The 18,127-nt window shown below is 42.1% G+C and overlaps 1 protein-coding gene across 7 annotated transcripts in view; it reads right to left on the reverse strand.

Moving 5' to 3' along the window:
• KCND3 (potassium voltage-gated channel subfamily D member 3) overlaps window positions 1-18,127 on the reverse strand; it is a 138,701-nt gene that overhangs the window by 107,324 nt on the left and 13,250 nt on the right. For 6 of the 7 annotated variants that reach the window (XM_052814586.1, XM_052814588.1, XM_052814585.1 and 3 more), the window contains exon 2: window positions 15,237-16,421. In XM_052814586.1, coding sequence (XP_052670546.1) covers window positions 15,237-16,345 — 1,109 coding nt within the window. In that variant the 5' untranslated portion in view covers window positions 16,346-16,421. The remainder of the gene's footprint in view (window positions 1-15,236; window positions 16,422-18,127) is intronic. The other variant, XM_052814590.1, reaches the window with a different exon arrangement.

Consider the following 18,127-nt stretch of genomic DNA (forward strand, 5'->3'; position numbering starts at 1 on the left):
ACAGGTGGCTTGAGCAGAGCAGCACAAACATTCTTCAGAGTTCCTATTAAACCCTATTTTCAAATGACTGTTCTGTATTCTGTGATTGGAAACACCTCGCTCTGTGTGTGTGAACAGTCTGGTTTACAGCTGAGGGGGAGACAGATGCTCTATTTTGTGAAAGATCACATTTGTTAAGAAAACCAAGAAACTCTTCTGAAATGGATGAAAATGCAATTAAAAACAGTTAAAATCACTATTCTGTATTTGGAGATGTGGCCACTCTTGAAGAGATTTTTCTCTGTGGACAAGATAGCCTGACAAATCTGGAACTGCTGAAAGTCAGGGTCTGGTGTCAGTGGGGTTCGGTGCCTTATTCCATAGTCAAGCAGTGACATAGATAAAGACAGTCAAAGACCTGCATGTTTACATGAAATCTGGTTTGGGTTTATCAATTTTACAACTACTGACTAGAACCAACATTAGTCTTTTGCCACAAGATATGATATTACAATGCTAATTTTATTTTATTGATTTAACCTGGTCTTCAACAGAGTGGGACAGAAAATTGCATTTAAAAGATAAGTGGGAAAAAAAGATCTACAGGATGCATTGCATCTTAGATGGCAAACTGAATCCTATGATTACGTTTTGTTATGCCAAGTATTTGGGCTATATTTTGTAGGCCAGGTTTTGCTAAAAATCTAATTTTAACATAGAACAGCCTACCCAAGAATACTTTAAAATGGATTACATAGAAAAAGCTCAAAACCTTACATGGTATTGTAACTTAAATGGACTAATTTTGCTGCTATTTAACATTTTACATACTATGTGGCAGTGCCTGTCACAAAGTACATATGTTCAGTTGCTGGGTAAAATTTTGAAGAATGCCCAACTGCCTGAGACACAGACGTCCCACTTTCTAGTTCAAAGTACTGTGTGGTTCACAGATGAACTGGTTTTTCTTCTGGCAAAATGTATAGCTATAACCAATTAAAACTGATAAATTATGCGCAAGGTTTAATATGAGGAAAGGCCAGTACAGTGACAGAAATACTTGCAAGCTCATGATAGGAGAGGCAAGTGTGGAACAGACATAACTGCTTTGCTAATTCACTAACACCAACAGGAACAGCCCATCCGCAGGCTGAGCCGAATGACAACCTTTTGGCAGAGTCTGTTGAGATGTGCATGTGTTTCGTTACATGCATGCATACGTTTCTTGGCTAGATGATTATGCAGATTTTTTATTTATAGTATTTTAGCATTAAATAATAAATCAGCGTCTGGGAAAGAAACAACTTCTGTTTGCATTTTGCTAAATCATTTTCAGTCTTTCCCTATAAAGCAGGAAAACACAGACCTGTAGAACATCTTTTATTCTGTCATCTAAAATTCTGTGTGATTTTTTTCACCATTCTCTCCTTTTATCTGTGAGAGGAGATCGAGTTCTTTGATATTTTATTTAGATTGCATTGCACATTTGGAAGTAAGCCATTTGAGCTGACTACTGATGTACTTACTGTATGACCACTGTCAGGTCACCTGCTCTCTCTGGACCTCTGGTCTTTCAGCTATGCGGTGGTGACGGTGCCTGTCTTGCAGCAGAATTGTAACTGGAGCGATCCAAGTGTGGGATGAGAGGGATACCTGATTGGGCATGTTTACCTGATTAAATTCCAGATAGCTGGGGATGCAGCGTATCAGAGTTTTTTCTGACTATAAAGTTCATTGCCCAATGGTTGGCAACTGCTTTCAGGTGTCCGGAAGAGCAGAGCACAGTGAAGAAAACTTTGGATCTCTGTCATTGCACAGCCAGAGGTGGAATCTAAGTCTCACTTGACTTTGCAAATCCTGGCACAGAGATTCATACAGCTAATTGACAGATGGTCGTCAGGTCCTTCCCAAATGCCTGCCGAAGGTTGCTATGGGAAGCACAAAGTTATCATAATTTTGCCTTGCTCACATGAAGCGTTTTGTCCTGAGTCATAGTGAGAGCTTGCACAGAAGCAAAGATGCTGTTGTACTTTCATTTATATCTTTCCCTGGTGATAGGGCTGCATGAGGGAAGTGGTTGCGGCTGTCTAAAAACCCCTTCACCTTGTCCCTTGGCAGTTATATCTGGCCTTCAGAAGCCCATTACGCTAAGCCACTGTGACAGCTCATGAGGGAGAAACATTGTCCAGAAATGCAGGACACAAGACATCCTACTTCTACAACATATTTTATGGTATCCTGTATCAAATGTGATGCTGACCTTTAGAGAAAGAGGTGGATCTTTCTGTGCAATCCAGCGATGAGGTTGAGAACAAGCTAAGAGTAATCAATTAGATGGGACATGTCAAGGTAAAGGGAAGCTGTCTGCCCGCTCCTACTTGGAGATACTCAACTAGCACTGCCAGATAACTCCTGCTCCTTTATTGGGTTGCACTAATACTATCGGCATTCATTTGTGTTAAGCTGTCTGATATTGTAAACCAAGTTCAGCAAAGGTGCTATTACTGCCTAACAGCTGTGTGGTGTCCCATGTGTGTGTCTGCATGCTGCTGCGGCTGATGGTTTCATTTGTCTGTTTGCCTGCACATCCTCTGAAATCACTGCTCTGAGTGCAGGGTGCATTAGCTATGCTTATTTCCTACAAAATTCCACAAATCCTTATCTGACATGCTTTTAGTCACCAATAGGTTTCATCATAAGTATTTCACATTGCAGATAAAGCATTCAATATGCACAGATGTTCAGATAAATGCCCTTTCTCTCAGTTTGTGATGATTTAATGGGTGGATTTAATTTATTGTATAGTCAAATGCCATAGGTATTAGATGCGCTGCCTGCCCACTCTGTTTTGATATTGCTAGGGAAGCAGTTATTAATGGCACACAAATTCTGTCCAGCAGTTTTAAGTGCTTTAACTATAGTGCATCTAATACTGCGAGCTGGAAATCGCTGCTTTTCACGGGATGTCCAAGGAAAGCACTGGTAAACATGAAAGATGAGATACTGCTCTGTGGAGGACCTGACACCAGAAAGCATCTCTTGCCATAATGACTTTCCCATAAAAGTAGTGCATAACATGTCTCCCAAATTACACCCCGACCTATTCAAATCCATAGAGCCCAGTTTAGCTGTCAGTGACACTCGTTTTTCACTGGTGTGACTCACTGACTGTAATGAAGTTACTCCCGATACACATTGTAATCAGAGTGGGCAGAACCATTAAAAATTATTTACATAGATGAAATTGCAAGGGGCTGTCAATAAAGCAGTCCTGGAAAGATGCACATAGCCACAGCCTCGCCTGAGTAGTGCGTTTTATGTGCTGCAGTAGCAAACGAACCCCCCTGGACACGGCTAACGAGGCAGCTACAGACGCCTCCTTTGTTTCTGACAAAAAATGAATCATAAAAGCTGCTGAAATTCATTTTCAGTTCACAGTACATTTGGTGCCAGACTTTCATGCTGCAATCATGTGAATATATCCTGACATGTACAAGTGAGCTGTGTGCATGTCTATTTACCCCGTGATGTGCACTTAAGGGCATGCACGCATAGGTTTAAATATATATAGTTTTAGAGACTGAACACCTGTTTTCTCCCCAAAATCTTTATCTCCCACCAAATTAGCAGTTTATTTTTTACTGCAAAGTTCAGACGTTTCCCTTCCCTTTTCCTCTTCAAACATTTCTAGCTCTGCTCAGACAATAATAGACAAAGGATGGACAGTGGCAGTGTCCGAGAGGGGCACAACTGTAGGAGCTGAATAGTTTAAACAATACTTCAGTATCTGCTGAAAATCTAAGAAAAAACATGTTAAAAATAAATGCAAGTGTTACTATATAGAAGACAAAATTAAGATTTAAAGATTTTTCTTTCAACATCTGTAGATCTAGTCTCTTTTTCTAAAATTTCATTTTCTCCTTTCACTTCCAAGCCAACAGAATTGAAAATTATGCTAAACAGCATGTGGGTACATAATGGATCATTCCTTACAGACTAGATACTTCAAGACTCCTACCTTTCTGGGTAATAAACTGTCCACAAGACACTGTGGATGTGAGATTTCCTTTGGGCCATTTGGCAAGACCTCTAAATTGGCATCTGATCTGACATGTCTTCCCAGGCCACAAAAGCAAGGTTGGGGTTTCAGATGGACATCCACAGATACGCGCCATTTCAGGAGCATTTGTTCATACAGTTGTAGAATAATTTTGGTCGGAAAGGACCTCTGGAGGTTACCTAGTCCAGCTCTGTGATGTCTTACATGCAGGGTAGAACAGTCCTATGTTAATGCTGAAGGAAGGTTATCAGGATGTGTGTGTGTTAACCAGTCATGTTGGTATGCCTCCTTGTTTGTATCAGAATTTGTAAAGAAAGGTCAAAACTGGAAAAGAGCCTCTACCGTTTGTTGCTTTTCTGATCCATCCTGACACCTAAACCTTCAGGAAAGAATCTGACAATGACCGTGACTTTGCTCTTGAGCTACAGATATGTCTTCTGTGTGTAAACTGATGGAGCTGTTTACCTATGTTTTATCTATTCAGAAGGCTTTCCCTAGGCTGGAAATCAAGCTCGTTCAATAGAGCTCGTTAGGTAATGAGCTTATTCACTAAGCTCATTAGTGGTGGAATTCATCCTGCTCAGCCCTCTACAGCCCAAAATCTTGTATCCCTTCAGCCCAGCTTTCTACTTGTTTTGACCCTCAGCAAGAGAGATGACTTTTACCTGATTTCATCTGTTTTGAATATTTTCGTTCAACAGCTGTCTTGCTGAATGAATGTTTCTATTATTTAATCTGGCCTGCTATTCCTCTGTAGCAGAAAAATATCTAAAAGGGCTGAAGTCTTTTGCATCTAGCGTGCCAAGGCTAGAATATCATGCCAACTCATTTCATGAACTGAAGCAGAGTGTCTGACTCAGTAGGACTCATCCTATTACATGATGGATGCTCCCTGGATTGATGAACAGACGGTTAGGCAGATGTAAGTAGGCAGGAAAACGAAAGAGGCACCAAGTAAAAGTTGTGATTGCCTCCTGTGAGCTGACCGTGATTGCCCATCTGTACACAATCTAGTGGTCTTGCAGGAAGTCTTAAAGCACACACGTGCATGGCAGAAGCTAGGGATTTCATATTTTGGTTAATTATGCAGAGATCAGAGAGTGAGCTTGATAAAAAGGATATCTCACAGGTGCAAAGCTGGGTGGGAGACGGGGTTTTAAATCTTCCTGAACCAACAGCACAACTGAAATGTGTGACAGTGAAGGATGTGTGTTGGCAATAATGCTTCATTGATTCATGTTCAAAGTGGTAAATTTAAGTCCTGTTTCTACTCATTTCAGACACTGATTACTAGAAAAAGGCTCTCATGCAGTGGAGTAACGGAGGTGTCAGAGTCTGTTAAATCGACAACAGCCTACTCCTGTCTTCTCTCTGAAGAGGCAGAAAGAAGCAATTGGAGCTTTTCTCAGTTTAATATTGATGACAAAAGGCCAAGAAACTACGTAAACCTCAAAAGACACTAAAACAGGATTATAATTGAGCATGAGTTCTGAAATCAATTGCAGAGAAAGAATAAGTTTATATCTGCATTAGCAGGTAGTGTGGCTCAACAGGAGCTGAGCTGGTGCAGGGGACTAAACATCCCTAGTGTACACATCTCGGGGAGGATTAATTTTAGACTAGTCCTAGTCTGGTCCATGGACCAAATGCCCATTAGGAGTAAGAGCGCATTAGGTGCATTCCTGGAGTGCATCTTCCAGTCGTATTTCATCCAGAAGGAATGCAGTTTGCATGCTCTGAAACCTCTTTGCACTGTGAGCCAAACTGTGGCAAGGACAGGATGATTGAGTTTGCTTTCAAAGAGCATTCCTGATCCAAACTAAGACTGAAGTAGATGGACTCTAGGAGAAAGCAGCTCAGAGCAGCTTTCTCTCATCTTAGCTTTCCTTTTGAAGATAGCTTATTTCTGCCAAGCATTAGGTTGCAAGAATAGCTGGCTTGCATTATCCTTTTCAATTGAAAAATAAAGTGCTATTTTTGTTCTTACCATAGTGACTGTAATTAATATTTAAGGAGGATGGCTCCCTTGTGCTTCAGGTCATACAAATATAGAGGAAAGTGTGTACTGCTGATGACGTGTTATCTCCAAATTACACCCCAAAAGTGCATGTAGAGCATACAGACATGGCATTGAGGATTGTGGCAACCAAATGAGAAAATAAGCAGAATTAAATAATAGTAAGAAGTGTTTTCCTTAGAAGAAGGAGAGAGAAAAAAGGGGCTGTCTGGTTGTGGGGTGAAATCTCGTTATCAAGTCTGTGCATTTAAATATTAAAGGCTGAAAGTGACTCAAGATTTTATCATCTGCTGTTTTCACATCTGATGTGAAACCCAGTGTCTACAGGCAAGATGAGAAAAACAGCAGCAGTTTGTGTCTTTTAGATGGCAAAGGGGAGTCACGTGTACTGAAAGAATAAAGCAGTAAGTACATGAAAAATAATTACCCATAATAAAAAGCTAAGGGTGCTTCACAATGTTGAGGATGGGTTGTTTGATTAACAGGAGCTGTTAAAAGTGAATCCAGCAGCTTTGACTCCTGCCTGCTGCAAGGCAGGTTGGGCGAGGTTTGTGGGTGCAGGGTGTTATTTCTGTCGTGCTGCCGCGCGAGCGTTCAGCAAACCCGTACATGGTGCACGTTCAATAACAGCAGCTGCTTCCCTCCATACGTGTAAGACTTATTACTTGAATTATTTGACCTTGTTATTAGGACACTCCACAGCACAGTTGCACTGAGACCTCTGCATCTCTGTTTAAGCTTAGGTTTCAGGGGCCCGTAGCCTGGTTCCACAGGACTACTCTCTTCAGAAGCAAACAATCCTTCTCAAGGGCTTTCTGGGGATGTACATCAGCCAAATTTCACAAAGTCCTGAAGGCAAAAAGCTAAAGCTGATGTGTGTTTTAATTTTGCTGCAGATGGCAGGCCAAGATTAAAGCAGCAGGCTTCCCCAGGCGATCTGCTCAATGGCTCTCCTGAACCCGAGCGGTGAAGAGCCTGCTCGGAAAATGACTTTGAGTGGCTGCCCATTTTGTTTTGTTGTTGTTGCAGATGCTTTTATAGGTGAGAGATAATTCATACGCAGAGTGCCACTCTCCATCAGGAGGAGTGACAGCAGTGACAATGCCATTGCAGTGCTTGTCCCCAGACCCAAACCCCTCACGGCCCCATGCAGAAAGTAAGAAAAAGTCCACAATGTAGAGCCAGAACAAAAGAGTGAAATCACGGAAGAATGAGGGAAAGAAAGAGCCAGATGCTCCAGTATAATTTCTGAAGCTGCAAACCAGAATGAAAAGCCAGTAAAGACTTGCACCTTTTAAAGGAGTAATGAATTGTTTCCTCCTCTGGCAGGCAGTGATTTGACTTGCCACATGCCTCCTAGTAATTTCCCAGCAGGTTTTAATGTTGGAACAATGGCATTCTGTTAGATATTGATTTTAAAATAACTCTTCCACACTTACTTGTAACTTTAAGAGGTGAATTACAGCCCTTGAATGTGCTCTAATGTAGCACTGGTAAATAGTTAAATAGGCACAATCTGTTTCTGCAGGCATTGCCTGTCCAGGAGAAGGCAGAGCTCTGCTGAACCCTGCCTGTCTTCCTGGTCTGCAGGAAAAACATCCAGCAAGCTGCTTGCACCGAAGGAAAATATTAATAAATTCACAGTGGATGTGGTGGAGTTTGACAGAAAAAAAATTTCTGTGCTGGATGTCGAAGCAGCGAGAGCAGGAGGGCAATGGATAAATGACCTAATTGTAGCTCTTTTCTTCAACTTCTTCTGAGTCTTGATGCTCACCGTGGGATATCGCTGCAGCTGCCAGCACCCTTTGGTGAGCCTTGAGAGGTGGCCGTGGCCGACCCGTGGGTCCTCTGACTGCCAGGGTCATGCACAAAAGCACATTGCCAGAGCACTTCCATGAGCAGTGCGAAAACCAGCTGCTAGGTTCAGGTATCGCCATTTCTGAGGCTTGCGCTGCCTTAAAAATAAACAAACCTGCTATGTCCTCTGATAACGCACTTTGGCAGCTCCGTCCCTGTGTACTTCTCTGTGGACTGGAATGAAAGGTAGGAAGACATGGCCTGCCTTCAATGCAAATAGTACACTGCTTCCACTGAAACCATACTGGTTTACACGGGTAGCAGTGTTAATGTTCACTGAGAGCGCCATGGTACCCGAGATTGGAGTCCAGCTGTAAGTGTGATGGGTGGCAGGGAAGAGTGCTAGTTGAAGCTGAGAAAAAGTTTCTCTGTTTATCTTACACTTTTGGTATTTTTTTTTTCCTTATTTTTTAATGAGGTGGTTTCCTTACAGTGCCTGGGAAACTCTTCTACAACCTAGAAAAAAGCTGGTTTTGGTCACAGCTATCCCCACATTCTGGCTTCAGCCACCCAGAACGCGCAGATCCCTTAAGAAATTGCGATAAAAATGTCTCATATTGTTTTCCTAATATTAATGTGGGGCAGGAGTTTCATTTCATATTTTAGGTGCCCCATGCTAAATCCGTGCCAGGTAGGAAAGTCTAGGTAAGGGTGTGATGTACACACAGATGGCATCTGTAACGGGTGAGGGTGGTTGTTGGCAGCCGGCTGGGTAGAGGATTAACCCCCGGCCAGAGGGGCTGCAGAGCACAGGTCGCTCAGAAAGTCCCTCTGTGCTCGCCTGTGCTCCGCCATTCACACCGAAAACTGATTCCAACTGTATGGGCTGTAATCAGCTAAGAGACGTAATTAGCTTTGGCTGATTTGTTGCAGGGCCTTTAACTTCACTTCCCCTTTCCCTGCTTTCTGACCGACAGTGGCTACTCTGTCCCTTATTTTCAGCTGATCTCTGTAAACTAATTACTTCTACTGGGTCAGCGCTGTTATGAAATTATCATTTTATGAGACTAAAAATAGCTCAGATCCAGTCAGCAAGCCAATCACTTCCCTTCATCTCCAATGAAAATACAATGTTATCTTTAATCTGTATTTCTCAGGCACTTACAGTGATGCAGGCTAGAAAGAAAGGGAAAAAAAGAAAGAAAGAGGAGCTTAGAAAAAATTCGTAAATCAGTTGCTATAGATGCATCTCTGCCAAGGCTTCCATTGGTAAATTTAGCAGTCACATTACAATTTTAGTCAGTACCATTACTTGGCCTTATTCAAAATAATTCACTTCTCACACAATGAGTTTACCCCAAAGGAAAGTTATTTTGTCTTGCACATTAAAAATGGTGCATGTGCACATACGTGCAATCATTACAAATATCCAAAGCCACAAAAAGCCTAAGGACAGATAAATTTTATTTTTTTTATGAGAGAGAAAAATCCAGTGAATTCCACTTGCTCTGAGAATGAATAAAGGTATTTTAATACTTCTGGGGTTCTGGTGAATACAAATAGCTCAAAAATGAGATGCTTGCCTGAGATTTACATCAAGATAGTGAAGGGAAAAGGTTCCATCTGTAGTTTCTGATACAAAGACATTTCACACACAGTGTCTGTAAATCCATTAGGAGAAGAAAATTGATACACATTTCGTATAAGATGAAGCTGGAATCAAGAGAACGAAAGCTCAGGAAAATGGCTTCTTTCTGTAGCTCCATCAATTCATTGTTTGATTGGACTTTCTGTATATTAAATTCAAGCAGTTCTTTGGCCTGTGGATATAAGAATTGTTGACTGTGTGGGAAACGGTGATGAAATTTTAGTGCCTTGCTTTACAAAGGAAATATCCCACATCTCATCCGTCTTTCCATCGATGATGTTAAATATGCAAAGTAGTGTTTCTATTAGAGCAATTTTTCTGATTCAGTTTAATGGCAGTTACTGAAGTACTGACACGCACAATATGATTACTGGGCCAACAGCAATCTTTCCGGAGAAGCCGGGAATGGCAGCGCTCCAGAGATGATTTATTATTTTCCTTACTTTGCAAACTCCTCTTAGTTGGCATGAAGGAGGGTGAATGAAGGTTACTATCAGCTTGGGTGGTTTCAGTACTTTGCATTGGAGAAATAACTGCAAAGAGATATCTGTTCACACGGTAGCTGGCAGCATTTGCAAGAAACGTGGTCAGTAATAAGTTCATGCTAGTCCAGCTGTCCACAGTTTGGCAGCAAGTATTTCACATGCTATTTCACTACTTAAATTTCATCCCCTTTCTTGTCCATGATTGAATACCAGTAAAAAAGAAAGTCCAAGAAATAAGCAAAACAAAGAACGATGTTTCTTTCAGAGGGGTTGATTAGGTGTCAGTTCTCTCGTGCTCTCTCTGACCCACGTTTTGCAGAACCACAGGCTATCAGCTTGAGCCAAGACAAACCAAAATAGACCCCTACCCCCAAATCCCTGCTCTCTAAGCACTCAGCTAATAAAAACTGTAAGAAATCTCAGATCTTGCTCCAGATCAGGCTGTTGACATAACCAGGCCAGCACATCTGTCTTATTGACTTCCTAGCGTTAACCTGGTTCCTTAAATGAATTATATAGATAGGACTGTGTTGTCCAAGTGCACTGATGTGTGTCTTTCAAACTCATTGACCAGTGCAGCCGAATCTGAAAGAGGGATAGTGTTCTTGAAACCATTATGTTCTTGCAAATTGTAAGGGAGACAGTCAGACAGAAGATAGATTCTCCTAGGACCACCCCGAGGGCGCTGAGCTGTGGGAGCTCAGCCTTCATTAGGCAACAGAAAATCACACAGCATACCCTAAGCTCAAACCAGAACAAAATCCATCAACAACCTGTGTTCCTTGGTCCTCAATACTGCTGGTTTCTTGACAGAAATGGCCCAGAGATCTCAGTGACCATTCCCTCCAGGATATACTGCAGATTTTCCCCCCTTCCCTGCTCCAGTCTGCTCCCAGCTGTGGTGGGGTTGGGGGGTGCTGACACCGCCTGCTCTGGGTGCCGGTGCTCCGCTCGGGCATCCCCCAGGCCGGGACACGGCGGGGAGCCCCGCTGCGATGCTCTGCAGGGCCCTTGGGAACCTCTCCGTGCCCCGGGATGGTGCAGGTAGATGCGGCACTTTGGTTTTCACAACTACAATTTGCTGCCTACATTGCAGGTCGCAGACACTGCCCAAGAGTCTGAAACATACTGCTGTTGTCAGGTGAAATGAAAACAGCTATAAAAAGCTTAGAAAAATATGGGCTCTGGGCAAAAATTATGTGGGGTTTAGTAGCGTGAGAGAGGTCTCGTACCGCAGCCGTGTTTGTGATGTGTGCTGATGGGCAGCGAAACATGAGGCTGCCCCATCCGCAACCAAAAGCTATTTAAAAGTGAATAAAACCAATACGCTGGTAACAGAGTAACAAAATTTATGATAATTAAACTGTCTCTATATAGATGTAAAACTGGTGGGTATTGCGTATTAAGTTAGCTAAAAACCAAGGCAGGGACATGAATGCTAACGAAGGGAACCAGCACTGTGCTCCTCCGCTGCTTTCACCAGTGCTTGCATTACTGAGATGGAGGGTCCTGGGGTCAAAACCTCCTGCAGAACAAAGAGAGGGTGCTGGCAAAGCTACTATGTATTGTATTGGTATTTAGACAAGGGCAAGAGAGAAGATGGGTAGCTGTTGGCCTCTTGAGAAAAATGTTTCTACATGAATTGGATAGCTGATTTTGAATTAATTTTGAATAGTTGTTTCAGTAATTCAGATTGATTTAAGATGCACCCAAGAATAATGCTTTCATTATAAAACCTCCTGAGCAAAATTTAAATCGTGCTAAATTAAAAACAGCCTCTGTTAATCCAGGGCTGATGAGCACAGCAGAGGGATCAGAGATGCGGGGTCAGTATAATTTAATTCCTTTGCTTTGTTTCCCATTCCAGAAAAACTGTTGTACCTATCTCCTTGGGTTGTTAACTACCTAAAGGAGCTTGCAAGTCGTCCTGGATTCCTCAAAATTGATCTGCATAGTAACCCCATCAAAAGTAGCCCTTATTCTATTTTATACAGTGCTTCACCTTCAGAAGAAATGCACTTTTATTGCTATTCATTTGTGGGTCAATCTGGAAATTCAGTTGTATCCTAAAGATACTTAGGAATCTGGAATAACAGCAGCTGATGTACAGTACAGTAGGAGAGTTAACGGTTTCCTAATGCTAGCCTTGTTTGTTGTAAGTAAACTTTCCCTTTTATATAAATGGAGCTAATTTTTTAATGTCTTAATAAAATGCGAAAAGTTACCCTGCGTGTTCCATATCACTTTTTATAAAGAATTTTGTCACAAGCAATGGTGGAATTCCAGTGTCAGGGAAATGTTCACTCATCTGGATTTAAATGTTTCAGTGTTCAAAACAAAAAATACATACATATGTGTATAGATTTGAGTTAAAAACCATTGTGCTTTATAATTTCTTGTTTTAAATGCTGGCTGAATTTTTAAAGGCAAATGGCAGAAAATATTTAAGACATTCATAAAAGCTCTGAGCATTGCTGAAAGGCAAGCAGTGAAGTGGCAACCACTAACTAGGCAAAGTCTGATGTATTAAGAAGCACGTTAGAGACTTTGGCTGCATTTTTGGCAATGCCTGTGCGATAGGAATTGCCAGTACTCTCATTAGTAACAAGATCCTTCCAAATACATTGAAATTACTTCTGAAGAGGTATGTATATGAAACATTGTATGAAAATGCCAGTTTGTCAAAACTGAAAGGATTTATGGGGAAATGAAGGGGGCCAGGAGATGTTAACCACCCACACCACATGGTGGGAGTCAGGAAGGTGGAAATGACCTAGGGCCAAAAGTGTTGTTTCTAGAGTTCATGAATTTTTGTGCCGTGATACCAAGCCGTGGGTGAGAGCTGTTGCAGGAGCCAAGGGCTGGTGCTGGCACCGCCGGTGCCTTGCTCCACCGGTGCTGTCCCTGCACCCGCGCGGCTGGGACCCCACCACTGTCCTGACCAGCTCCAAAAAGTGCCTCTCCGAGGCGGTCCGGCCGGGGCTCTGCAGAGCTGGTCTGGCAGGAATTAGGTGTTTATGGCTCATAGTAGCAACTTCTCTTTCTAGCAGTGGTTTTGGGCAAGCCAGTGGAGAGTGTTTGGCTTCGGGTGCTGGGATAAGGAAGCGCTAGGTGCCCGGTGAATGCGGTCGTGGGCAGACAGGTGTTGTCCGAGGGCACAGGGGCTCTTTGAGGTCTGCTGTTATCAAGGTTTCTGAGTTCCTTGTAAATCTGTAATACGACACTAAACTTAGCTGATAGACTATTTGCTAAAGACACCTATTTTAATTAATATCCTGCAACAAAAATCCCAAATCAGTAATACTAGAAGTTTAAGCTTAAAGGTTTTGACAGCATTTTATAGGTCCCTTTTCAATGAACTCTTACAAAGCCATGTTTAAATGTCTAATTTTTTAAATTCTTGTCAACTCATTTAAAGCACTTATTCATCTATAATTTCTGTGATTACAACAGATTGAGAACAGTTGAAAGTCCTCAGGAGCACTCTGGTTTGTCTATCCATGCGTTCAGAAAGGAAGGGAAAGAGAACAAGACCAAGTCACTGTGCTGACGGGAATACTCAATTGCACTACAGCACATTCTGCATGTATTTCACAAAGAGGGTTTGTTCCCAACCAACACCAAACGTTTCCTTGACCCCAACTTTCCTGTTACAAACATCTAACAACATACGTGTGAATGTGCATAAGCGAGTGTAGATAGACAGATAGGTGCGATCATTATTAAACAGAAACCAGAAAATAGAACCATATTTTCATGCATTTCCCCCTCGTGGAGAGGTCACGTGAACAAGCCACCCAGGACAGGTGTCCCTCTGAAGCTGCTCAGATATGATGGTGGGGACAGGAGGGTGGGAACTGACCAGTACGGACCAGTCAGAACATGGAAAGCTGAACCACAGGGTGTGGGGGAGTGCTGGGATCCAAAGCCCAGCTTCGATTTCCGAGTAAGCACTGACTTCTTTTCCAGGGTAAGGAACTTAGCTTTTGCCATATGAACTTGCAAACTTTGCTTAGATGTTAAAAAGGAGGAAAAAGGGATCTTTTGGTGACTATGACAAACATGTTCTACATTTTCACTTAATGAACAAATTCAGACTTGCAGTTGTCATATGCTCAGATTCTGTGCCTTTCTGACAGCTGAATTATGATTTTAATAATTTAAAAGTGCTACTGTGAGCCTGTTCATGTATAATAGGCACAGAGAAGTGTGTAAAATCAAAAGCAGTTTAGAGAAAAAGTGGTCACTGTATTACAGGAATGAGAATTGTCTACATCTGAATATTAAACTCTGTGAACTCTCCAGTGGGAATACTCTTTGCAAAGTAACTACAAACTTAGTATATTGTTCTGATGTGTGGAATTAAGAGTTTGCATTCGATCATAACTTTGTGACTGACTGAAGCAGCAGCCTGTGATGCCTACTTTCTTTTACATAACGCCGTCAGGGTGAGGGCTTGGTCATTCTGCTTACAAAGGTTTTAGTTCAGAGCAACAGAAGCTCAAATCTATAATCTCAGTAGAAACATCTGTAAGACAAAAATGAAATATAAGGGAAAAAAGTGCCCTCCAGGCTACATTCCCCTTGCTTTGATATTATTATCTCTGTACCTGTCCATGGGAATGTTTGAAATTCTACTGCAACTGCTACAGCATACTTGTATTATTTTTTAAACTCACAACTAAACACAGACAAGAAGCTCATATCCTGCTCAATTAAGTAATAAACAGATCATGTCCTGGAGATCACTGAGTATTTTCAGTATAGTGGCCCACAATATCCATCTGAATTCAGCAAATCTATAGTTCCTGGCATGTCAAGTGAAGAAACAATGACCGACATCATGAAGAGAGACAACATATACATCAGCAACTTTGTGTAAAATCTATGGCTCGAACAAATGTCTGGAAAAACCCATCAGGTCTAGTTGCCAGCTCCCTCGCACTCATGTTAACTTTTCTCTCCTGCAAAAGGAGTGCAAAACAGGACCTGCTACTGCACAGCCTTGCTCCTCCTGCACTCATTTAGCATTGTGCCAAGCATTTGTCAAGTGGGTGTAAGTGCTTTTTCTGTTTTATACAACTTCACATAAGCATAAATTGCAGAAGTTGTAAGGCAAAGAACAATCAAGCCCTTAACAGTTCCAGCCCCTTTTCGAACATGCACCCAGGAAAATGCTTAGGAGTAACTGAAGTCAAGCTCCTAGTACATGCTTGCCTGCTGCTCAGTAAAAGAAAAAGTAATACTCACCCCAGTGTTGTCATGGTTACAATAGTGTACCAAAAGGAAGCAGGAATACTGGTGAATTTGCTTGCCGACGACCCTTTCTCTGCATAAAACATCACAGTTGCAAAGATGATGATTGCCATAGTGAGGGAAAAGAGGAGAAAGCCAAGCTCGGAGGCACAGCTCTTCAAAGTGTAGCCCAAGATTCTTAAGCCTTGGGAATGGCGAGAGAACTTGAAAATCCTGAAAACCCTAAAAACCCTTAGTGTCACAAAGGCTCCGCTGACATCCTCATTGTTGGTCATCACCAAGCCAATGTAGTACGGCATGATGGCCACCACGTCAATGATGCTCATCACACTTCTAATGAATCTGTAGCGACTTGGGGCCGCAAAGAGTCTCAACAGATACTCAACTGTGAAAATCATCACGCAAGCCGTGTCCAAGCAAAAGAAAGCCACAGCATATCTTTCCCCACATGGAAGCTCCTTGTTCCCAGGCACCGTGCCACAAGGGACAGTTTCCACGACATTAGTGATCACAGAGACAGCAATAAAGAAACCGGTGACATAGTAAAAGACTAAGGCTAAGGTGCTGGTGTGGGGGTTCTCAAAGGCTCGCCACATGGTCTGCCGGAAGCTCAGGGATGGCATGGACCCTTCTTGGTTGTTTTCTGAGTCATTGTCATCCATCAGCCGCTCCGCGTTTTCCCGCTTTCTGTCTTTGTACTCTTCATAGCAGCAGTCCCCAATGATTTCAGGGAGGATCCCATAGAAGGCAAGCTCTTCGTCATAAGCAGAGATGCACTCGTACCTGGGATAGTGCAGCTTGCCAGTTCTATAAAAATTTAAGATGCACCTAAAGACCTCAGGGTCCCGGTCAAAGAAGTACTCCTTAGTGTCTTCGTTGAAGAAGAACTCCTTCTCAGTGCTGCCCAGGAGAGTGTCCGGGTATCTCTCCAGTGTAGTCCTCCAGGTCTGGAAGCGCCTGCCACTCACATTGAGAATGATCAGCTCATCCTGCCTCTTGTTTTTCTCCGTTGGAGCCAGTGGCATGGGACAGTTGGCCACTGGCATCCATCCTATGGCGGCTGCTCTGGCAAAGGGCAACCATGCTGCTACTCCTGCTGCCATGATGACCCCAGGCCTTGTTACTGGAGAAGACAGTTAGGCTGCTCCTGAGACCTGTTGGAAGTCAGATCAGTTCCATCTAAAATACAGAACAAAATAAAAACACAACACACAGTCAAGTGAAGTGTCTTGCCCCGTTGTGTGGGAGAGTCAGGTATCAGTACATACACAAGAATTTAAAACAACTGGCTTGCCCTCATCTCCCATTTGAAGAATGATGTTAAACAAGGCACATGATAATCAGCTCAGCGGGGTTATGGCATTATTATAGATTGAAATTTTGAATAGCAAATGATTCCTCATTAAAAGCATTTTAAAAGTAGCATAAACACACTAATTTATATTTGCTTCCTTACAAACAAGACTAATCCATAATTCCCCAGGTGTAAGCCTCATGTGCTCATCAGTTTAACTACAGCTGTCAAGAAAGAGCTGGGAACTCCAGTGAAATCAGCTTGCAGTTCACCCAGTGAAATTGTATGCCATGAAAAGCCACGACTGGACTGAGCTGGGTTTCCAGTCTTAAAAAAGTTCAATATGTAATGAATCTTGCACTAAGAACATTTTCAATTGAAAGAAACAGAAAATCTTCCCTGGTTTTCATTAGTTTTCTTCCACCTTTAATTAAAGACTTGGCCTCAGCAGCAGGTTTTTGCTCGCCTCTTTCATTTAGAGATGGGTTTTACTCTTGTGAAATATTGCATCCCTCCACCGGACCAGAGGAAAATTCTGACTTTCAGGGAAACATTGCTCAGAATACATGAGCAACAGTAAGCCTGAATCCCAGGTGTGAAAGCTGATGGATTAAGCTACCAACTGAGTACCAAGAACATCAGAATGAGGGAAGCCTCCAAAGCTGGACAACTTTCTTCCAGCAGGAAACCTTATTTCCTAGCTAACAGAGGCAGAAGTCCTTCAGCCAAAGAACTGAAGGACTATTAGGTTGAAATGAAGTATGTTCACTGCACTCTTGATTTTTAGACGAAAAATATCCCAAGTTGTCCAGATCCTCAGCCACTGGAAGCCAACATTCTCTTGAAGTTAGAGTAGTTATTGTGGTTCTGATCTAGCCATGAATTTTCTTTTTCTTTTTGATCTTTGGTCAGAGTTCTTACAATATTTAACTTTTGTTTTAACTTGTATTTAAACTTGTATTTACTTTCACTTCCCTAAAGTTTTTCTAAGTCTACCATAAAATTATCTGGAGAAAGGTGCCATTATCGTATAAGATGCATTAGGGGCCCTATCAAAAGTCAATTTATCAATGGAAATTCCATTGATTCCACTGACCCAGGCCCTCAAAGCTTAATTACATCCTCTACATGGTATCCTTCTAGGCAGTTTTACTCTGAAGTTTTTTAATTATATGAAAGCTGCCACTCCAGCCAGTAAGGCTGCAGCATTATTGATTTCAACAGGCCATCAAAATACTGAATAAAAAATGATGGAATCAATCTGTGGTGAAAATGACTAAACTTCTCACAGAAATGCTCTTCCTCTTCAGGGCACATTAACATTCATCACCTTAATGTGGAGCATCTTTCTATGCAATTTTACTATCTAAAGGACAATTGAAATCCCTCGTGCAAGCATCTTACTGCTGCTGGAAGAGGTTTTGTAATTACAAAACATATAATAATCCATAGCGATGCTTATCCCAAGGAGACACTTTGCTTATATACATGGCACTGGAGCAAACATCCCATAATATTTTCCTATAAAGAATTGTTCAATATTACTATGCACTATTTGTTCTCTCCTCCTAAAGAGGGAATTTATTGCGTT

The sequence above is a fragment of the Harpia harpyja genome, chromosome 19 (genome assembly GCF_026419915.1).
Source record: "Harpia harpyja isolate bHarHar1 chromosome 19, bHarHar1 primary haplotype, whole genome shotgun sequence".
Taxonomy (NCBI): Eukaryota; Metazoa; Chordata; class Aves; order Accipitriformes; family Accipitridae; genus Harpia; species Harpia harpyja.